Source organism: Aethalodelphis obliquidens, unplaced genomic scaffold, assembly GCF_003676395.1.
Source record: "Aethalodelphis obliquidens isolate GAN/ISIS:26980383/991018 unplaced genomic scaffold, ASM367639v1 scaffold40, whole genome shotgun sequence".
NCBI classification, from domain to species: domain Eukaryota; kingdom Metazoa; phylum Chordata; class Mammalia; order Artiodactyla; family Delphinidae; genus Aethalodelphis; species Aethalodelphis obliquidens.
In genome coordinates, this window is record NW_020837984.1 from 17,693,189 (window position 1) to 17,717,274 (window position 24,086).

Consider the following 24,086-nt stretch of genomic DNA (forward strand, 5'->3'; position numbering starts at 1 on the left):
CCCTTGAAGGGCTGTGGGGCACAGAGGAGAAATTAACTCAATTAAATTCAATTTCAGCCATTTAAGTTGATACTCTTAGTGTGGAATTTATCGTCAGATGGACCTGGGTTTGAATTCTTACAGTTCACTAGCTGCAAAACAAATCTTAGCTCTTCAAGATCCAGTTTCCCCATCTATAAAATGGGAATAACAGCAGAATCATGGGGATCAACAAGATACACCCCTTACCCAGAGCCTGTGGTATAAATAGTGGTTTGGTAGAGGACCATCCCTCTTTCTTTCTTTTTTTAAAAAAATTTTTTTAATTAATTTATTTATTTATTTATTTTTGGCTGTGTTGGGTCTTCGTTTCTGTGCGAGGGCTTTCTCCAGTTGCGGCGAGCGGGGGCCACTCTTCATCACGGTGCGTGGGCCTCTCACTGTCGCGGCCTCTCCCGTTGCGGAGCACAGGCTCCAGACGCGCAAGCTCAGTAGTTGTGGCTCAAGGGCTTAGTTGTTCCGCGGCATGTGGGATCTTCCCAGACCACGGCTCGAACACGTGTACCCTGCATTGGCAGGCAGACTCCCAACAACTGCGCCACCAGGGAAGCCCCCCATCCCTCTTTCTTGTTCCTTTCTTTAGAAACTGGAGGAATAAAGGAGAAATAGAATTCAATTCAGCAAATATGTGTGTACCTACTGTGTGCTGGGTACTGTGGTAGGCGTGGCTGGTGGGTAACATGACAAAGAAGCTGCTGACCTGGGTCTGGGGTTGTCACAGGGGTATGGTGTACAGTGAGCTGGAAGCTGAGTCCTGGACCAAGTTTTGCCTTTTGTGCAAATCTCTCCCCACTTAGTTCAGTCTCAATGTCCTTCCTTTCAGTACAACAAATGGCTTTGACTAGTTGGCTGCGAAGGCCCCAACCAGCTCTAAAGTACTCTAAGTGGGTAGAAAACATACTAGTCGCACTGAATGAGGGTTGTTTGCCCCGGTCCTTACACTTCCTCTCTGATCACTGTTTCTTCCCCCTGCCTTTGGCCCTCCTTAAAGCTGGGAGTCCACACGGGTCCATACTAGTTAGCCCTTCTCTCTTCTCTCACAGCACATTCTTTTTGCATAATCTCCCCCACTCCTTGCCTTTGTAGGCTATCCTCTCTTTGGAAGTATCTGCAGAGGAAAGCCTCCCCCAAGAAGCCTTCCTGGATCTCTGAAGCTATAGCTAATCTCTGTCCTTCATACTCACATAGAATCTGCCCTTTTAGTTTGACAGTCGCATTACTTAGTTGTGAATCTCCCCCAACATGAGACTGTGAGTTCCCAGTGGGAAGAAACGGTAGTCTTCATTCCTTTGCACCCCTCATAAACCCAGGACATAAAATAGGTCTCAAACAAATAGATGTTTGTTGACTTCAGTCTAATTAAAGAGCACAGGATTTCAGAGAAAGTCTTAAAAGCAGCATACATAAGAAAAAGCTAGGAAACAGTAGGTAACTGCAAAGTGCAATGTGTGTTAGCAATGTGTGCCTCTTCTGTGTCACTGTGCATTCCTGGGAGAGAGGAACAAACAACAACTTGTTTGCTCTTGGCCTGTCAGGTGCAAGGGGGTGCAGGAGGGGCAGATGAGGGGAGAAGCAGGTGTGGGGGGTAGCTGAGACAGCTGGGCAGGGGGAGGAGGTGTAGGGCTTCCCCCGAGGTGGCCCTCAGGCCTTCTCTTCCTGTAGGCTGGGCTGGACTTGAGGCCTGATGTGTGTGGGCCCTGCATCTCAGCTGCAATGACCACCATATTCCCTAGTTAGCACCTTTCTTCTGGGTGAAAAAGTCTCCCTTTGGCAAGATGAAAGAGAAAGAGGGATGAGGAGAGACTCTGCAAAAGAGAAGGTGGAAAAGGAGAAAAGGGACAAGGATTCTCGAGGGTGTTGGAGGAAAGGGGAGCCAAGGGGTCTCCCAACATGCCTTCTCCAACTTCCTCGGTCCCCGGTGGCCCTGGGGTCCTGACTAGGGTTCAGAATATTGGTGTCTACAGCTATGTTTCTTCCCTCAGTCCAGAGAAAGAAACTAGTTCTCTACTTAAGTGAGATAATCCAAGTGCAAAGCTTAAGCGACCAGTAAGTATTAGCAATCATTATGATTACCATTTTCCCCCTCTTCCTGCTGTCTACATGTCAAACCTATAGACAAGTATAGAGAATTAATACAAAGCATATCCATATGCCCACCACCACCCACTTTTTTTTTTTTTTTTTTTTTGCCGTACACGGGCCTCTCACTGCTGTGGCCTCTCCCGTTGCGGAGCACAGGCTCCGGACACGCAGGCTCAGCGGCCATGGCTCACGGGCCCAGCTGCTCCGCGGCATGTGGGATCTTCCCGGACCGGGGCACGAACCCGTGTCCCCTGAATCGGCAGGCGGACTCTCAACCACTGCGCCACCAGGGAAGCCCACCACCCACTTTTATCAAACATTTTTACTCTAGTTGTTTTAAGAAATATTACAGAAAATTAACGGTATATGTACCCCTCCCTAGTCCCATTCCCTTTTTCCCCGGAGCTCATCCCTATTTTAATTGTCATATTTACCATGCTCAAGAATGTCTTTATACTTGTACCACTTATTTATGTTTTACCTTATACGTGTTTTAAACCTTTTAATATAAATAGGCTCGTGGCTCTGTACTGCGTCAACTTAGCTAAGCTAGAACTACATTTCCCAGAATTCCCTTCCTTACATGGTTCTGGGCTAGGTTCGGCCACAGGAGAAATCTGCATGATACTCATGTGGCAGAAGTGACGCTGCAGGCAGCACGTTCACACTGTGTGAGGTAGGCCCTGGGGTGGCTCACGCATCGCGGCTGAGCTGCTGCCTCCCCTTCCTGGTGGGGGCAGCAGCTGGACACAAAGCTCCTTTATCTGTCCCCAGACCCTCTTCACTTTCCCCAACTCCTGGGCTAGGTATGTATTTAGCTCTAGAACAAAGGACACCAGAGTCTTTTGCAGGTCACCTACATCAGTGACGTTAGAGGCTTGGAGGGGGTGTGAGATGGAGGCCGTTTCCAGCTCATTCTTGCTCTTCCTCCTGGATCCTGGTTCGTCCTTGCTTCCCCACTTCATAGCCATCTTTCCTTCTTGACTGCCTTTCCAGGGGATTTCAGTCCCTAGCCCCAGAAAAAGAAGTAACAGCCTTACATAGACGCTATAACCAGCTCCCGTGATTGCATAAAGTCAAATTCCCATAATAAATTCCTTATCCTATGTCACTCCTCGTGGCTCTGCTTCACAGATTGGATCCTGACTGGAATAGAATTTGCTAGCAGACATAGTTCCAAGAAGAACAGAACCTTAGTGAGTGATGGGTTCTCTAAATTTGGTCTAAATTGTCTAGAATTGATTCTGTGATCTAATTAGATCTAAAGGCATAAATGACACTTACCAAGGGTTACCAGGGGTAAAGGGATCACTGTTACTCCATGGCATATAACAGGAGAAAACGTTTTAAAATAATAACCTGTAGGGACTTCCTTGGCAGTCCAGTGATTAAGACTCCGTGCTTCTACTGCAGGGGGAGTGGGTTCAATCCCTGGTTGGGGAGATAAGATCCTGCATGCCCTGTGGCATGGCCAAAAAGTTTTTTAAAAAAAGAAAGAAGGAAAGAAAAAAAATCACCTGTAGACAATCGTAATCAAGTGCCTATAGAAGTCAATACTTTGACCAAGTATTTGCTTGAGCATAACAATTAGAATGAGATTGGTATGTTGCTAAAGTGCCCTGAAGAACTTGGGGAAAGAATATGATGAGTCAGGGCTTTACATTCCCATCTCAAGGTCCATGTAGGGACTACGGCTTGTGTCCTCAGAATTCTCTTCTGTTAAAATTAGGTAGTTGATGGGGAAGGAGTGGGACCATGAAAGTTAGGATGGAGACATGTATTGACAGATTCCTGTGAACCTGGGGACCTTGAGTCCCTAAGTTCTGCTGAACCACTTTTTTCAGTAGAAATGGCCCTTCCACCCCTACGTGAGGAAGTCTCCCTTGCCTGTGGGGCCTGTAGTGGCCTTCCCTGAAGTAGAAGTGTTGATTTTTCTCAGGATCTACCTCCATTGCTTATAGGCTCAAGTCCAAACAGACTCCAAAGGGTGAAGTACAAAGCATGACCCAAGAGAAGGTGTGATACACACCAAAATAATTTCATGACTTTGCCAATTTATATCAACGGAAACCTGGGGAAATGTATAGATATGGATCCCTAACGTGCAGACTCGGGGTGGAAGGAATATAAAGTCAGATTAGGCTACATTTATTTATTAGTGTAGAAATTTCTGATTCAATGTGTTAGCTTGAGTGGTTCCAACCATTTGCTCAGTTGGCTGATTGAAATCTGGAAGCTAGAATGCCAAAACTTCTTTGGTATACAGTAGAAGAAAGTATTCAAAGGCTAAGGAAGATTGGAATGCTACAGTAGATTTATCATATAAGACCTATTTACCTACCTCCTAAAAATGTGCTCAGGAAAGTCCAGAGGACACTCCTTTCCCCAAGGCTGTGAGAAGCACATTCACAAGGAGAGCCCTGATATCCTTGAAGAGCTCTGTGGTGGCTATTCTCTGTAGGCCAAAAATAATGGTAGGAATTTACACTATTGAATCTGGCTCCCCACATTCAATGGGGATGATGAAATCCCAGGTTAGCAGGGACCAAGTAATGGTACTTAATCACCAAAGACAAAGTAGGTATTGTTATTATAATGGACTCATGGAAAATGTGGCCATGGTGGGAGGGATAGAGGTCATGTGTGGGCTTAGTAACATGGATTCTCACTCACCAAGGCCAGTCTGGCTACAGCCACTGCTGAGTGCCCAACCTGCCAACAGTAGAAGCCAACACTGAGTTCCCAATTTGGAAGTCAATCAGCCACATGGTGGCAGGTTGTTTACAAAGGAAGGAGCAGGGCTTTGTTCTCAATGGAATATCCAGTAACTGTGACATGGATTTGTTTTTCCTGCCCACAATGCTTCTGTCAAAATCACCATCTGTGAACATACAGGATGCCTTATCTGTATGTCATGGCATTCCACATAGCATTGCTTTTGACCAAAGAATTTCTTTTACAGCAAATGAAGAGAAACAATGGGCTCAGGCTTACGGTCTTCACTGGTCTTACCATGTTCCCCATTACTCTAAAGTAGCTGGCCTGAGAGAACAGTAGAATGGTCTATTGAAGACTCAGTTATGGTTCCAGCTGGGTGGCAACACCTTGAGGGCTTGGGTAATGCCCTTCAGGATGAAGGATATGCTCTAAATGAGCAACTGACATAGGGTGCTGTTTCTCCCAAAGCAAGGATTCGTGAGTCAGGAAACAGAGTATAAATGAGATGACACACAGTACTGCTCTAGCAGAATTATTGCTTTCTGTCTCTGAAACTTTGGGCTATGCTAATCTAGAGTATTAGTTCCCCAAAGAGAAATATTTCCACAGGAAACACAGCAGTGGTCCCACTGAGCTGTAAAGTGAGACTGGCCCTGGCTACTTTGGGCTTCTCTTGCCAGTGAATCAACAGGCAAAGAAGGTTATTGTACTGCCTGGGTTGGTTGGTCCTGACAATCAAGGGGGGAATGGGGAGTCTCTTTACCAAGTATTCTCACCTCCTGTGATTAAAATCGACAGCAAAACTACTACAAACTAATGCAGGAAGGAGTGCTATTGGCAGAAACAAGGGTCACCCCATCAGGCAGGGAATATGAAATGGGGAGTGGAAGCGTATTTTTAAATATCAGCTAACACAACACAACCAGTTGCAGGAATGAGGACGAAAATGTCTTCTTATTTCAATGTAAATATTTTTGTGTTTTAACCAAAATTTCCCTTTGGCTTCCCATCCCTCTACTGTCTAAATAAGTTTTTAACATTATTCATCAGTAATTGTTACAGGATATCACAGGGGCAGTGTGACATAGCTAGAAGAGAAGTGAACATCACCAAACTATGAAAACTATGAACTTACAGACTTTGTATCTTCTTTTGGCAGGGGAGGGTTAGAAATGAACTTTTTCTTTTTCCACATGGATAACCACTTGATCCGACATATTTTCATTGTACAGGGATAGGTATATCATGTTAAGCAGAAACAGAATTTCGCTGTAGTTTGCTTTCAAACTTTATTTGAAAGTTATGTCTGGTGAAAACAGGTATTTATGGATGCCAAGTTGACAAAGGGTGGGCAGTGATGGCTTTGGACTATATCACCTTAACTAAGCTGGAATCATACTTCCTACAATTCCCTTTCCTCTATGGTTCTAGGTTAGGGTTGGCCACAGGAGAAATTTCCATGATATTTGCAAGGTAGAAGTGAAGCAGCTATGTTTATACTTGGAAGGTCGCTGTAGGGTCAGGTGTTATTGCAGTTCAAGCACAGTGTTGTGGACCTGTTGGTTCACTTTATTGGTGTGAGGCAAGAGCCAAGTCTGCAGCTCTTTCAGCTCTCATTGGATCTCCTCCTTCAGCTTCTTCAACTCCTGGGCTAGGTGCATTTTTAGCTCTGGGATGAAAGACACCAGATTCTTCTACTGATCTCCTGCATCATGGAAGTTGGAGGCTTGGAGGCAGTGAAAGAAAGAAGTGAGTTCCAGTTTCTTCTTGAGAGCTTCAGCTCTTCCTCGAAGGTTCCAGCGATCCCTATCCTCCCCACTTCATGTTCACTTTTCATTCCTCACTGCCTACCCTGCCTACTTGAGGCCTCAGTACTAGATGCAGAAGCAATAGCTGTACGTGAACTGTTTAAATAGTACCCATAATTACATAAGATCAAATTTCCATAATAAATGCCTTATGGCATGCCACCCCTAGTGGTTTGGATTCTCTGATTGAACCCTGTCAGCTCTGGGGGTTGTACATATATTATCTCAGTTTGTGACTTGGCTTTTATCTTTGTTTATGGTGTCTTTTACTGTACAGAAGTTTTAAGTTTGAATGTATCAAAGTTTATTGTGTTTCTTGTATTTAAGCAAGTCTTCCTTATCCTGAGGTCATAAAACTATGCCTTTTGAAAAAAGAAATCTCCTTTTTTCTTTTTCCATATTCATAACCAAATAATATGTCCACATTTTTACTATAGCTTTATAAGAAGTGTTGATATTGGGTAAGGTAAGTTCCTTTACCTTATTCACTTTTTTCAAATTGTCTTAGATACTCTTGGTGTTTTGTTCTACAGTTTTTGAATCAGTATGTCAAGCTCTATAATTTGGATTTTTTAAAATTCTAATTGCATTTAATTTTTGGATAATTTTGGGAATAGTTGTCATCTTTTGACCTTGAGTCTTCCCATTCATTTATTAAGGTCTTATTTTATGTCCTTCAATACTGTTTTCTACTTTTCTCTTTAAATATTTCACACATCTCCTAAGTTCATTCCTATGTACCTTATAGTTTATGTTGCAGTTATGAATGAGATATATTTTTCTATTACATTTGCTAATAATATTTACATTTACCAATTTTTATATATTGATCAGATACCCAGCAACTTTACTAAATTTTCTGATTAGTTTTAATAGTTTCTTTGTGAATTTGCTTGAATTTTCTCTGTAGTCATATTGTCTACAAATAAGAGTAATTTTATCTATTCCTTTCCAATTCTTACATCTTTCTTTTTGTGTCTTATGGCATTGTATCACCAGTACAATGATAAATAGACACTACAATACTGGGTATACATCTTATTCCTGACTTTAATTAGGGCTACTTCTGAAGTGTCATTTTGAAATATAATTCTTCCTGTAGGTTTTTTTTTGATTTTTTTTTTTGTTGTTTTTTTGGCTGTGTTGGATCTTCATTGCTGTGTGGGATTTCTCTAGTTGCGGTGAGTGGGGGCTACTCTTTGTCGCGGTGCGCAGGCTTATCGCGGTGGCTTCTCTTGCTGCAGAGCACAGGCTATAGGCCCGCAGGCTTCAGTAGTTGTGGCTCACGGGCTCTATAGCGCAGGCTCAGTAGTTGTGGTGCACGGGCTTAGTTGCTCTGCGGCATGTGGGATCTTCCCGGACCAGGGCTTGAACCCATGTCCCCTGCATTGGCAGGTGGATTCTTAATGACTGCACCACCAGGGAAGTGCCTAATGAGGATAGTTTAAAAGACTTCTGGGACAATATCAAACATGGTAATATTCACAATCCAAGGGCCCAGAAGGAGAATAGAGAGAAAAGGGGGCAAAGAACTTATTTGAAGAAATAATAAGTGAAAACTTCCCTAACCTGGGAAGAGAAACAGATATTCAGATCCAAAAAGCATAGAGTCCCAAACAAGATGAACCCAAAGAGGTCCACACCAAGACATGCTGTAACTAAAATGGCAATAATTAAAGATAATTATATTTAGATATAAAATAATTGGCATAAATATAAAGATATTTAAAAGCAGCAAGAAAAAAGCACTAGTTATATACAAGGGAACTCCCATAAGACACTCACAACAAAGGAAAGGAATCCAAACATAATACTAAAGATAGTCATCAGATCAAAAGGGAAGAGAGCAAAAGGAGAAAGGAACAAAAAAGAACTACAAAACTACCATAAAACAATTAAAAAGGCAATAAGTGCATACCTATCAATAATTAGGGAATTCCCTGGTGGTCCAGTGGTTAGGACTCCATGCTTCCACTACAGGGGGCATGGGTTCAATCTCTGTTTCGGGAGCTAAGATCCTGCAAGTCACACAGCATGACCAAAAAAAATTACTTTAAATATAAATGGATTAAATGCTCCAATCAAAAGACATAGAGTGGCTGATTGGATACAAAAACAAGACCTATATATGTGCTGCCTATAAGAGACTCACTTCAGATCTAAAGACAACACACAGACTGAAAGTGAGGAAATGGAAAAAGTATTCCATCCAAATGGAAATGAAAATAAAGCTAGGTTAGCAATACTTATATCAGACAATATAGACTTTAAAACAAAGACTGTAACAAGAGACAAAGAAGGACATTACATAATGATCAAGGGAACAATCCAACAAGAAGATATAACAGTTGTAAGTTATATGCATCGAACATAGGAGTACCTAAATATATAAAGCAAATATTAACAAAACATAAAGGGAGAAATTAACAAAAATATAATACTAGTATGGGACTTTTACACCCCACTTACCCCAATGGACAGATGATCTAGACAGAAAATCAATAAGGAAACAATGGCCTTAAATGACACGTTAGACCACATCGACATAATAAATATATATAGAACATTCCATCCAAAAGCAGTAGAATATACATTCTTTTCAAGCACACATGGAACATTCTCCAGTATATATCAAATTCTAGGCCACAGAACAAGTCTCAATAAATTTAAGAAGCTTGAAATCATATCAAGCATCTTTTCTGACTACAACAGTATGAGACTAGAAATCAACCACAATTTTTAAAACTGCAAAAAATGCAAACACATGGATGCTAAACAAAGTACTACTAAACAACCAATGGGTCACTGAAGAGATCAAAGAGGAAATTTTTAAAATACCTGAAGACAAATGAAAATGGAAACACAATGATCCAAAATCTATGGTATACTAAAAAAGCTGTTCTAAGAGAGAAGTTTATAGTGATACAAGCCTACCTCAGAAAACAAGAATAATATCAAATAAACAATTTAACATTACACCTAAAGGAACTAGAAAAAGAAAGACAAAAAATAAAACATGTTAATAAAAGGAAAGAAATAGTAAAGGTCAGAGTAGAAATAAATAAAAAGAGACTAAAAGAACAATGGAAAAGATCACTGAAACTAAGAGCTGATTCTTTGAAAAGCTAAATAAATAGATAAACCTTTAGCCAGATTCATCAAGAAAGAAAGAGAACAGTCCCAATAAATAAAATCAGAAATAAAAGTTACAACCGACACTACAGATATACAAAGGATCATAAGAGATTACGATGAACAATTATATGCCAATAAAATGGACAACCTAGGGGCTTCCCTGGTGGCACAGTGGTTAAGAGTCCGCCTGCCGATGCAGGGGACACAGGTTCTTGCCCCGGTCCAGGAAGATCCCACATGCCGCGGAGCGGCTAGGTCCGTGAGCCATGGCCACTGAGCCTGTGCGTCCGGAGCCTGTGCTCTGCAACGGGAGAGGCCACAACAGTGAGAGGCCCACGTACCGCAAAAAAAAAAAAAAAGAAAAGAAAAAGGACAACCTAGAAGAAATGGATAATTTCCTAGAAATGTACAACCTCACAAGACTGAATCAGGAATAAATAGAAAATATGAACAAATCAATTACCAGTAATGAAATTGAATCATCAATCAAGAAACTCCCAATGAACAAAAGTCCAGGACCAGATGGTTTCTCAGGTGAATTCTACCAAACACTTAAAGAAGAATTAACACATATTCTTCTCAAACTACTCCAAAAAATTCAAAAGGGAGGAATGTTTCCGAACTCATTCTACAAGGCCAGCATCACCCTGATACCAAAACCAGGCAAAGACACCACGAAAAGATAAAATTACAGTCCAATATCTCTGATGAACATAGATGCAAAAATCCTCAATGAAATACTAGCAAATCAAATTCAATAATACATTAAAAGAATCATACACCATGATAAAGTAAAATTTATTCCACAATGCAAGGATGGTTCAATATCTGCAAATCAATCATGTGATACACCATATTAACAATTTGAAAATAAAAATCATATGATTACCTGATGCAGAAAAACTCTTGACGAAATTCAACATCCATTTATAATAAAAATTCTCAACAAAGTGGGTATAGAGGGAGCATACCCCAACATAATAAAGGCCATATATGATGAACCTATAGCCAATATCATATTCAATGGTCAAAAGCTGAAAGCATTTCCCCTAAGATCAGAGGCAAGACAAGGATGCCCACTCTTGCCACTTTTATTCAACACAGTATTGGAAGTCCTAGCCACAGGAATCAAACAATAGAAAGAAATAAAAGGAATCAAAATTGGAAAGGAAAAAGAAAACCTGTCACTGTTTGCTGATGACATGATACCACATATAGAAAATCCTAAAGATGCCACCAGAAAACTACTAGAGCTCATCAATGCATTTGGCAAAGTTTCAGGATACAAAATTAATATACAGAAATCTGTTGCATTTCTGTACACTAGAAAAGAAGTATCCAAAAGACAAATACAGAAAACAATCCCTTTTACAATTGCATAAAAAAGAATAAAATACCTAGGAATAAATCTAAATAAGGAGGTTAAAGATCTGTACTCAGAAAACTGAGACATCAATGAAAGAAACTGAAAATAACACAAACGAATGGAAAGATATACCACGTTTATGGATTGGAGGAATTAGTATTGTTAAAATGACATACTACCCAAGGCAATCTACAGATTCAGTGCAATTCCTATCAAAATGCCAACGACATTTTTCACAGACCAGAACAAATAATGCTAAAGTTTTTGTAGTAACACAAAAGACCCTGAATGGCCAAAACAATCTGAGAATGAAGAATAAAGCTAGAAGTATTATACTCCCTGATTTCAAGTTATACTACAAAACTACAGTAATCAAAACAGTATAGTACTGGCACAAAAAGAGACACATAGATCAGTGGAACAGGATAGAGAGCCTAGAAATAAGCCGATACACTTACAGTCAATTAATCTATGACAAAGGCAGCAAAAATACACAATGGAGAAAAGACAGCCTCTTCAATAAATGGTGCTGGGAAAACTGGACAGCTAGATGCAAAAGAATCAAACTGGACTACTTGCTCACACCATATACAAATATAAACTCAAAATGGATTAAAGACTTAAAAGTAACACCTGCAACCATAAAACTCCTAGAAGAAAACATAGGCAGTATGCTCTTTGACATAGCAATATTTGGGGGGATATGTCTCCTCATGAAAGGGAAACAAAAGCAAAAATAAACAAATGGGACTACATAAGGCTAAAAAGTTTTTGAACAGTGAAGGAAACTATCAACAAAAGAAAATGTAACCTACTGAGTGGGAGAAGATATTTGCAAATGACATATGCAAGAAACAGTTAATATCCAAAATATACAAAGAACTCATACAACTAAATAGCAATAAAACAAACAACCCAATTAAAAAATGATCAGAGGACCTGAATAGACATTTTCCCAAAAAGACATAACAGATGGCCAATGAACACATGGAAAGATGCTCAACATCACTAATCATCAGGAAAATTCAAATCAAAACCATAATGAAATATCACCTCACACTTAGCAGAACGTCTATTATCAAAAAGACAACAAAAAAAAATGTTGGTGAGGATGTGGAGAATAGGGAACCCTCATGTGCTTTGGTAGGAATGAAATTGGTACAGCTACTATGGAAAACAGTATGGTGATTCCTCACAAAATTTAAATAGAACTACCATACAATCCAGCAATTCCAGTTCTGGGTATTTTTCTGAAGTAAAATAAACACTACTTTGAAAGCATATATGCACATCTATGTTCATTGCATCATTATTTACAATAGCAAGATATGGAAGCAACCTAAGTGTCTATCCATAGCTGAATGGATAAAGAAGATGTGGTATATATACATATACAATGGAATATTACTCAGCCATAAAAAAGGATGAAGTCTTGCCATTTGCAACAACATGGATGGATTTAGAGGGTATTACGCTATGTGAAGTAAGTCAGTCAGATAAAGACAAGTACCATATGATTTCACTTATATATAAAATCTAAAAAACAAAACAAATGAATAAACTTAAAACAGGAACAGACTCAGAGATACAGAGAATTAACTGGTGGCTTCCAGAGTGGAGGGAGGGAGACGAGTGAAATGGGAGAAAGAGATTAAGAAGTACAAACTTCCAGGGACTTCCCTGGTGGTCCAGTGGTATAGAATCCGCCTTCCAATGCAGGGGACATGGGTTCGATCCCTGGTTGGAGAACTAAGATCTCACATGCTGTAGGGCAACTAAGACCACGCGCCACAGCTACTGAGCTCCCACACCTCAACTAGAGAGGCTGCGTGCAGCAAACTACAGAGCCCACATGCCCTGGAGCCCGCACGCCACAACTAGAGGGAGAAAACCCACAGCCACAACTAGAGAGAAGCCCACATGCTGCAACGAAGAGCCCACACACCACAACAAAAAGATCCCGCATGCCACAACAAAGACCTAATGCAGCCAAAAATAAAAATAAATAAATAAATAAATAGAAGTACAAACTTCCAGTTATAAAATAGATAAGTCATGGGGGTATAATGTACAGCATAAGGAATATAGTCAATAATATTGTAATTACTCTGTATGGTGACAGATGGTAACTAGATTTATTGTGGTGATCATTTTCAATTATACTTCAGTAAAAAAAGAAAAAAAGAAAAAAGATTCCATTGTATGTATAAACCACGGTTTGCTTACCCATTCTTCCATCAATGCACACTTGGGTTTCTTCTATGTTTTAGCTATTGTGAATAATGCTGCTATGAACATGGGTGTGTAAATATTTCTTCGAGACCCTGCTTCCAATCCTTTTGGGTATAGACTCAGAAGTGGAATGCCTGGATCATACGGTAATTCTATTTTTAATTTTTTTTTTTTTTTTTTTTTTGCAGTACGCAGGCCTCTCACTGTTGTGGCCTCTCCCGTTGCGGAGCACAGGCTCTGGACGCGCAGGCTCAGCGGCCATGGCTCACGGGCCCCGCCGCTCCGCGGCACGTGGGATCTTCCTGGACCGGGGCACGAACCCGTGTCCCCTGCATCGGCAGGTGGACTCTCAACCACTGCGCCACCAGGGAAGCCCTTCACTGTAGTTTTGATTTGCATTTCCCTAATGATTAGTGATTTGAGCATTTTTTCATGTGCTTATTGTTCTTTCATATATATTCTTTGGAGAAATGTCTATTCAAGTCTTTTGCCCATTTTTGAATCAGGTTGTTTGCTATTTTGTTGTTGAGTTTAGGAATTCTCTATATATTCTGGATATTAATCCCTTATCAGATATAAAATTGCAAATATTTTCTCCCATCCTGTGTGGCCTTTCTACTCTGTTTATAGCATATTTTGATGTACAAAATTTTTACATTTTTTGTTGTTGGGTAGAGTGTTCTGTATTTGTCTGTTACATCTAGTTGGTTAATTGTGTTGTTTAAGTCTTCTATTTCCTTACTTATCTTCTCTCCATTTGTTCTATCCATTATTGTAAGTAGGATATAAAAGTTTCCAACTATTATTGTTGAACTATTTCTCCCTTCAATTCTGTCAATTTTTGCTTTGTATATTTTGATGGTCTGTCATTAGGTACATAAATGTTTATTATACTTCTTCCTGTATTGAATATTTTATTAATATATAATGTCCTTCTTTGTCTCTTGTAACCCTTTTTTTTTTTTTTTGGTTTAAAGTCTATTTTGTCCAATATTAGTATAGCTACTCCTATTCTCTTTTGGTTACTATTTTCATGGAATATCTTTTTCCATCCTTTCACTTTCAACCAGTTTATGTCTTTGCTTGTCAAGTGAGTCTCTTGTATAGAGCATATAGTTGGTTCATGTATTTTTATCCATTTTGCCAATCTGTCTTTTGACTGGAGAGTTCAATCTATTTAAAGTAATTTAAAGTAATTGATTATTACTTTATTCATAAGGAGTGGCTTACTTCTGTCATCGTGCTGTTTTCTGTATGCCTCATAGCTTTTGTCCCTCATTTCTTACAGTATTGTCTTCTTTTGTGTTTAGTCAATTTTTTGTAGTGAAATGTTTAAATTTCTTTCTCATCTTCTTTTATGTATATTCTATAGCTATCTTCTTTGTGGTTACCATGGGCATTACATTTAACTTACATCCTAAGTTATAACACTCTAATCTGAATTTATACCAGCTTAATTTTGATAACATACAAAAACTCTGCTTCTTCACAGCTCCATCCCTACTCTCTTTCAGTTGTTGATGTAACAAAATTACATTTTTATATGGTGTGTGCCCCAAAACATAAGCTAATACTTATTTTAAATGCATTAATCTCAAATTATGTAGAAAACAAGATTTGGAATTACAAATAAAAATTACAGTAATACTAGCTTTCACACTAATAATATTTTCTTCAAATGTGTTAGTCTCAAATCATTTAGAAAACAAAGTACAGTTACAAACCATTATTATAATTAATTTTTAAATTTTTGTGTATTTAAATCAATCAATATTTTCCTTTATTGATTCAGATTTTGACTCATCCTTGAAAAGTCTTTTTTCTAACACCTCCACAAAAATCAATTCCAGACCTAAATATAAAAGGTAAAATAACAAAGAATTTTAAAAATAACAGAAGAATATCTTCATGACTTTGGATAGGCAAAGGTTTCTTTTAAAGGACACAAAAGCAGATGATTAAGCTTGATTAAAATTAGTAATTTTGTTCACCAAAAGAAAACTTTAAAAGAATGAAAAGGCAGGCCGCAGAGTGGAAGAAGATATTTGCTTATATATATATATTTAACAAAAGACTTGATTCCAAAATATCTATCTCTATCTATACATAAATATTCTTACAAATTAATAAGAAAAAGATAGTAGCCCAATGGAAAAATAAGGAAACCACTGGAACAGGCGCTTCACACAAAAGGGGATATCCAAATCGCTGATAAGTTTAAGAAGAGATGCTCAACTTGAACAGTCTTCAGGGAAATAAATGTAAATTAAAACAAATTTTGCTAAGGGTGAAATAGCTAGGGGATTTGAACCTAGGCAGTCTGTTAACCTCTCTTGCTCTATTTACTTATATGTAAATTGAGGATATTAATGTCTATACCCTCAGGAGCTTACAGTTTGAGGAGAAATAAGTGAAACAACAGAATATAGATAACTATGTACTGAAATACAGTGAATTATGTATGGAAAATCCAGACCTAGAGACAGTGACCATATTTTTTACCTAAAACTCAGCACAAACATACTTAACAAAATGGTCATACACCTTCCATCTTACAAGCTTTTTCTTGTTCTTTGTCAACTTCCCCTGATTCCAGGGTGCATGCTGTTATTGTAAATAGCCTCTCTCCTCCCCATAATAGCTAGCATGTAGCTAAAAACTCAATCTCATTCAACTCTTGTAAGAATCCCATTAGGTATGATTTTCTCACTTAAGAGACCATTCCCATTTTATAAGAAACTGAGGCTTAGAGTGAATAGGCCACTTATCTGAAGTCACAGAAAAGTTCAGTGACAAAGTTGGGATTTGAAGCCAGGTTTGTCCAACTCCAAAATCCACATTTTCCATCATCTTGCTCCACTGTTCCCTGACTGCATAAGCTGCTGTCTTTGTGGGCCCAAAAAAGTGGGTGTGTGTATCCAGGCTCACAAGGCCTGCTTCTGGTGCCTTGGCACTGCAGTCTGGGTGGGTCCTGGGTGGGGTGGGGGGGTAACACAGCCCCTCCTTCTTGGAGAAAAAGCTCCTCCAAAAGAAACACGTTGAGAAATGGAATGGTGTGTGTAAGATTTGGGAGTTATGGGAGGGGGGAGCATCTAGAACTTTCCAAATCCCAGTGGGTCTGACCTCACGTAAGACAGAGTCCTTCCCATCCATGCCCCATCCCTAGGGCTCTCATTCCTGTATCCTCTTCTCTGACCCTGCGTACTCTGGTCAGAACACAGTAAGCCTACACCTGGGATCAGATCGGACGCTTGCACATCATTTTGCCCACAATCTCACGTTCCAGGCTGCCTGGGGGGTTGCTCAGAAGGCAGGGCCGGTAGTTGCTGAATTAGGAAGTGGGGGAGGGCAGGAACCCAGCAAGGTTCCTCCAGCCCTTACTTTGCAGAACAGATAGGGCATGTTGGTGTTCCAAACAGCTGATACCTATGGACAATGCCACTGAACTGCACCTCGACCTGGTAGAGTGGTTTCAATGTTAGGCATTGATTTGGGGAGGCAGAATGCTATGGGAGCCTGGAAGGCAGGAATCCCTCAGAACTCTGCAATCACAGCATAGTGCTCACCGGCCAATTCTAAATGATTTACATGCATTAACTCATGTAATCACACAGCAACTCCATGAGGTACCTACCATCGTTATCCATTTTACAGGTGAAGAAATTCAAACAGCAACTTGTAACTTGCCCAAGGACATGGGTAAATACTGATTATCCAACTGTAAAACTGGATACAAATGCCTGCCTTACACCTACATAATTCAGGTTTTGTAGGACATCAACTCTCATGCATTTGCAATAAATTAGTATTTCTTAATCTGGAACCATTAATGTTTTTACCCTTCTACTTTTTTGAATACAGGAAAGATTTTTCCAGTGGGCCCTAAGTAATGTGGGTGCAGAAAGTTCCTGGAAAGACTCAAAAGAAATTGGTAACTACAGCAGTGTCTCCAGTCAGGGAAAGGTGGGAAATTTACATTTCACAGTGGTTAAACAAGATATTTAAATTAATTTTTTTTTTTAATTTAAGGGCTTGCGCAGTCACAGGTGAGTGTGGCCAGGGGCTTCTGCTTCACAGACAGTGAGAGGATGAGCTAAAGCTTGAAGGCAAAGCTTAACATCCATCTACACTGGCAGGGTGGCTCGCCCAGGATCACCAGCAAGTCACAGCGAGCTCAGGGTCCTTTACCCGACAGCACGGGCTGGGGTTGGGGGTGGGATTTTTTTTAATGCGTAAGGAGGGAGGGCGCTGGGGCACACGGAGCTTTGGGACTTTGCGGGGTTGGCTGCGCCCGGGAGGCGGTGCCTGGGCTGCGGGAAGAAAAGGCCCGGCCAGTCCGGCCCCACCCTGTCCAATTTAAGAGACCTCGCCGGCAGCGGCGGCTGTTCCTGGACAGCAAGGCTCGCTCCCTTATTTAAAGCAGGTGTCCTCACTCTCTTCTCGCGCTGCCCACACAGCCCAGAGGCCCCCGGCTCCCCTCCCTGCGCCCGTCCGGGCAAGGGCCGCGCCATGCCCAGCCCCGGGCAGCGAGGCTGCCGGCCGCCCGCTACCTCGGGCGCCCGGGTCCAGCGCCCGCGCTCCAGCTGCTCTCCCGCGCCCGCGTCTCCCGCGCCCGCATCCCCCGCGCTGCCGCGCCGCTCGGCAGGCCCAGGCCCACCCTGTGCAACCGGACGCCTCGAGTCCTCCTTCTCTGTCGAGGCCATCCTGGCCAGACCCGACCGCCGTGCGCCCGCCATCTCCTCTCTGTCTGTCTCCGCCGGCGCTGCCGGGGGCCTCTGGACCGCGCCCGCCCGGCCTCCCGCTCCGGCTCTGCCCAGCGCGTACCCGGCTACGTGGCTGCCCGCCTACCTGAACGCGGGGCTCGACCAGCGGTGCCCCCAGCTCCCGGTGCTGCGGCTGCGCACCGCCCACTTTTGCGGCCTCCAGGGCCTCGGCGTCACAGGTACGAGGTGGCGGACGGCCGCGACGGTGGGCACAGGGTAGAGGAGAAGTCCCCGAGTTTGAGAGCCACACACTGTTAGAGTGGGTGGAAACGCTATGACCCTTGAGCCTGCCGTTGATACCGGGCGGAGAGAGGGACCCAGACCGGGTGGGAGGCTGCCCGGCCCTCCGCTGAGGTGGGAGAAGGTGTGTGTGGTGAGGCGGGTGCGGAGCGGGAGGTGAGGGCGTGCCAGAGGGGGCTCGGAAGACAACTAGGACCAGCGCAGGGCTGCAGGGGGCCCAGCCCCGCGTCGCTGGACGAGGGATTGGTAGAGGCCCTTGCTCCCTCCCACACCCGCTTCGGATAATGCTTGGTGGCGCAGGCTCTTTCCCAAAGCGGCTCTCGTCGCGAACCCAGGGCCCGGTCTTAGACGGGAGAAGCGGATGCTGCCGCTGGTACCCTCCAGCGAGGAGCTGTTGGGAGTTAGCCGACGCGGTTACGGCTCTGCGCCTGCTTGCTTATAGCTCTTAGAGTGGTACCTTGGGGCTCTGGGTCCTTTGAGCGCAGTCACTTAAATCCCAGCGAGACTTTAACCATTGAGGTAACTTTCTCCTCTAGCATTAACATCCATCTACACGAGTTTCTGCCATTTTTGGCTCTCTGGTTCATGCGTCTGCGTGGTTCCCATGAAGGAAAACAGAAGCAAAGTTAGTGCAAGCATTATTGACCCATACCAAGATCCTTGTAAGACAATCTTACCTGGTTCCTACTTCCTGGGTTCCCCCCATCCTGCATCTCCTCAACTCCCTTCAGCTGGCATTTCTCCTAACCATGTGGGAGAGAAACACTGGTCTCCCAACCCCATCCAAATTCGTGCCATGAATAAGAGCCACAGCCCTCACTCCAAGCCACCTTCTTCTAACATCCCCACACACCTGAGGTTTGAATTGCAGTTTACGACTTTGTATATGGTTGTCTCATTTTCAAGTTAGTTTTTGCATGGGTATTACATCCATACAGTTCAAACTTCAAAATGTTAACTGAGATATAGTATGGAAAAGAGTTTCCTTTACCACTCCTGTCCCCCAGCCACCTGGTTCTCCCCACCCCGCAGGCAGCCAGACACCAGTTTCTTTATTCTTCCAGTGGTATTTTATACCTGCACACACGTATATATGTGTGAGAATAAATATATATATACATACATAAACACACACACATTCTTCTAACCCCCATACTAGACACACTGCTCTGCACCTTACTGTTTTCACCTGACCGTGAATCAGAGATTTTTCCTTGTAAGTCCATGCAGAGCTTCTTTGCCACAGAATGGTCCATTGTTAGGATGTACCATATTTTAAATCTGGCCCCATTGATTGTTCTTCATAGTTTTCTATTAATGCTTATGTTTATGGTAAGCCAGGTGAGCCCAGTGGTTTGGGTCTTGGGCAGCCAGGCCTCACTCCCTTCACTGGGGCAGTTTCGTTTGCCAGCCCTGGAGCCTCCCCAAGGCTAGTGGGAGCTGAGCAGTCTTAGCACTGCACTTGCCAGGCCTCTGTCTGGAACACTTCCCTCCAAGCTAGCCCAAGGGCTTACTTCCTCACTCCTTTGGAGTTATGACTCAGGTACTGCCCTCTGGCAGACCAATCTCCATCTCTGCTGGCCCACAGCTCTATGAGCTGAAAAGCACCCTTGTGTGCATTAGAAAAGGTCACCCCCTAACTTCAAGCTGGCACAACACCTTGTCAGGCAGGAAGAATTGGCCTGTGGAGAGTGGTCAGAATTTCAGACTCCACTTACCCTCTCAGCTGGGTACCTGTGTGCAGGGCACAAGCTATACATAGTGGCCCTGTTCAAGTGTCAACTTAGTGAGGTGTCTACCTTTCTAAAGATACAAACTATCCCCCCTCCCCCTCCCACACACTTAACCCTGTCCTTCCCTGCTTTATTCTTCTCACTAGTGCTAATCCTTTTCTGACATACTCAATATTTTACTTATTTGCCTTTTTTTTACTATTAGGGATTTTCTGTTTTGTCCTGGAACCATGCCTAAAACATAGTAGACATTCAAAAAGTTGAATGAACAAAAAGGATGAACCCTCACTCTTTGTTCAGAAGCAGGTCTCTTCTCTGCTCATCCCATAGGGTTTTCCTGAAGTAGCCAAGGAAAGGAAAGGAGAGATGGAGGTTTGGCAGCTCCTCTTAGGGCCAAAGATTATGCCACTCACTTGAAGAATAATGGAGCCCGAAGCGGTCTCACAACACTGTCCCTTCTTTTTCATTTGTTTTACTTCTGCGCAGTCTCTTCCCACCCTGCCTTCTTGCTGTGTTACCTGGCCAAGGGTAAGACAGGGCAGTGGAGCTGTGAGCTTGTTCTCTCTCCTCTAAGATGAGAAGCTAGGGGGTTACTGGCTAACCTCTCCTCCTGCTAATTGCTCTTCAGGCTTGGAGCTGGCTCACTGCCTAGGCCTCTGGGGTCCCTGCAACTGGGCCCAAGCTCAGGACCTTCAGGACACTGAGAGATCCCAAAAGAGGGTCCGAACCATGTTTAACTTGGAGCAGTTGGAAGAGTTGGAGAAAGTGTTTGCAAAACAGCACAATCTAGTGGGGAAGAAGAGAGCCCAGCTGGCAGCCCAGCTCAACCTTACAGAGAACCAGGTGAGAGCAGGGACTCCTGTGGGGCCCGGGCTGTACCTAGGGACAGATACTACTCTCTCAAAGACCCTGAGTTGGGGCTGGGAGGAATTTATAGGCCTTCATCCTCTGTGCCATGCCGATGGGGGAGACAGGCCCTAACCACTGGCACACTCCCTTCCCTATATGTTGAGAAAAATAGTCCTATTTGAAATCACATTATGGAAACAACACATGGTGTTAATCTAGAACTTTATAATGTAATGTCTCCATGCTAAATAAGGAGCTGACAGTGAAATTAAGTAGGTATTCAAGGGACTAAATATTAAAAATAATAAACATTCCCTTGACCTCATATTCCCCTCTGGCTACTGCATCATCTCTCTGCTCTTTTCAGAGGCAAACCTATCAAGAACTGGCTATGTTCTCTGTATGTCCTCACCTCCCATCTACTCTTAACTCATTGCATTGTGAATTCTTTACCTACCATTTCATTGAACCTTCTCCTCAAGGTCTCTAATGTCCTCCATGTTGCCAAAGTCAGCAGATGCTTTCCTTTCCTCATCTTACCCCACCACTCAGTACAGGCAACCACTCCTTCTCTTAGGAAATACACTCTTCTCTTGGCTTCCAGACACCACACTCTCTTGGTTTTTCTCCTGGCTTTTTGGTCCTTTCTTCTTGGTTGCCTTTGTAGGCAACTCTTCTCTTTGTGACCTCGAATTTTCCTCCCTAGCTGATTTAATCTATCCCCATGGGTTTTAAATACTATCTGTAAGCCAATGACTCCCTAATTTTTATCTTCAGCCCACCTCTCTTTCCTGACTTGTACATCTAACTACCTTCTTGCGGCCTCCACTTGGATGTCTTGTGGGTAGCCATTTTAAACTTAAGTCAGAACCTCAATTCTTGATTTTTTTTTCTCCCCATATCTCTTCCTTTTCCCACACATGGCACCACCGTCCACCCAGTTGCTCAAAACACTTAGTCATCCTAGATTCCTCTTTCTCTCCCACTTCCAATCCATCAGCTAGCCTTTTCACTTCTACCTCCAAAATACAACTGGAATCATTTCATTTCTCTCCATTGCCCCCAGTTCCAAATGGGACTGTTTTTCTCATCACACAGGGAAGGGAGTGTGCAGCCCCAGCTCTCACTAGATCCCTGCAATAGTCTCCCCAGCTATCTCCCCAAATCTGTTTATATCCATTCTTCACACAACTGCCAGATGTGCAGTTTACTTGACATGTAAATAGGACTGTGTTTCATCCCACTTAAAAGCTCAAAGTTGACACTTCTAACCCATGGCCTTCACAGTTTCCCTTCCTTTGCTTTCCTCTCTCAGATGTGCCTGCCATGCTGTCCTCCTTTTTGGTCCTCAGACGCTCCAAGCTTGGTTCCCCTGCCCTGGCTTGCTTTTTTCTCTGTTCCCATCGGGCTGGCCTCTCATCCTCTGAGCCTCAGCTTAAGTGCTGGTTCTTCAGGGAGGCTCAAACCCCTGTTCATACCCCCTTTTGTGTTTATACATTTGTTTCCATGTTTGTTATTAGTCTCCCTCCACTGGACTATGAGCTCCATGAGGGCAGAGATCATGCCTCTACTGCTCACTATTATCACTGTCACCTAGGGTGATGCCTAGTTCATATCAGGAGCTCAATAAATATTTGCTGAGTGAATGAGTGGTGACTGGCATTAGAGGGAAGGGTGTGCTTCCCTTAGAATGAAGAGTAAATTTTGACCAGAGAGGAGTGGGGACTGTGGGAATGGGGGAAGCAGTGGGAACTGCTGGTCACATTCTGATCTCTTCTCACTGCCTCAATTACAGGTGAGGGTCTGGTTCCAAAACCGCAGGGTTAAGTATCAGAAGCAGCAAAGGCTGAGACTGCCAGCTGCATCTGCCATGGCTGCCTCCCCGGATGAGCCCTCCAGCAGCTCCAACACCACCATCCAGAGAGAAGATGCAGAGTCAGGAGTGGACAGCTGAGGACTGGGACAGAGGCTCAACCCAAGCTGTTTGGGCTAGTTCTTCCTGGGGGCACCAACTGGACCTCCCTGTTCCAATTCTTAATGAAGAGCTTGTCAGGTCAAAGGGCATCAGGGGAATCTGAACTGTCAAGCAGGGGTCCCCCTTTCCTATATCTACCCCTGGGAGCTGTAATAATGCAAATGGTCATGGGTACAGACTTTGGCCTTCAGCTGTGTCCTTGGCTAAGTTACCGAACTTCTGAAGTTTTTTTCCCCACCTGTATAATGGGTATGTTGATAACGTAGACCTCCCAAGACTGAGATGATGTCTGTAAAACACTTATAGTGTGCCAGGCTCAGTACTAAGTGTGCAGTAACTATTAAGGCTTATAGGCCCCCTTCATCTGTGGGAGTAATACCTCACCCCTGGCTTCTCCAGGGATTAATCTTTGCCTGGCCTGGCTGTAGACGAGAGAGGGCCTCCTTGAATCAGTATATGGGCCTAGAAGACTTCGCCATTGGAGATGGTGGAGTTGAGAGCAAAGAAGGAAGGGCAGACCATTTAGCCCATTTCCTCTCCCAGAATTTACCAAAGTTTTCTTATTTTGTCTGAAATGTTAACACTCTCAGAAGGAGCTCAGGCCCAGCTGCCTCCTTGGAGCAGACATGCTACCCTGAACACCATCTTTTTCCATCTAGCTACTTGACTTGACCCCCTATCCATCTTCATACAGAGAGATTTAACTCTGCCTTTGCCAAAACTGGCATTTTGTCATAAACTCTGCTGTATTATTATTCCCCTGCTTCACAACCAGTTCTCATGGCTCCCGTTCCTTCCCAGGAATCTACTCAGTTTCTTTCCAAGAAGCGTAGCTGATAGCCTACTCTTGTGAAGCCTGCCACCAATATTTCCAGAGCTAATTTCTCTAGCACTCCACATTCCCTGGCGGGCTTCCGTTGAGGGTATTCATTTAGAATACAGAATGACTTCTGGGTGTTGAGATGAACTGGTGGAAGGAGGACTGCCCTGCCACCTGGTGGTGAGAGAGGGCATGGTCCACACTGCTCTCCAGAGTTTTCTGAGGGAGGGAGAAAAGGCAGGGAGCAGGGGTGGCCTTGGGAAACCACCTGCCGCCAAGTCAGTTGACCATCGCCTCCAGGACCAAGCTGCAGCTGGAGGGAGGCC

General features: G+C 43.0%; 1 protein-coding gene and 1 long non-coding RNA gene across 2 annotated transcripts; one reads left to right on the forward strand and one right to left on the reverse strand.

The window, feature by feature from the left end:
- Positions 1 to 517: 517 nt before the first annotated feature.
- Positions 518 to 19,628, reverse strand: LOC113633658 (uncharacterized). The gene is made up of 3 exons (XR_003438289.1): positions 18,841 to 19,628; positions 2,982 to 3,130; positions 518 to 625 (listed from the first exon to the last, which is right to left on the reverse strand). It is a non-coding gene; the product is annotated as an uncharacterized LOC113633658 (long non-coding RNA).
- On the forward strand, positions 17,834 to 23,935 carry NOTO (notochord homeobox). The gene is made up of 3 exons (XM_027132022.1): positions 17,834 to 18,322; positions 20,745 to 20,959; positions 22,761 to 23,935. The coding sequence occupies exons 1-3, from the start codon at positions 17,890 to 17,892 to the stop codon at positions 22,917 to 22,919; spliced, it is 807 nt and encodes a 268-aa protein (XP_026987823.1). The 5' UTR covers positions 17,834 to 17,889; the 3' UTR covers positions 22,920 to 23,935.
- Positions 23,936 to 24,086: the final 151 nt, after the last annotated feature.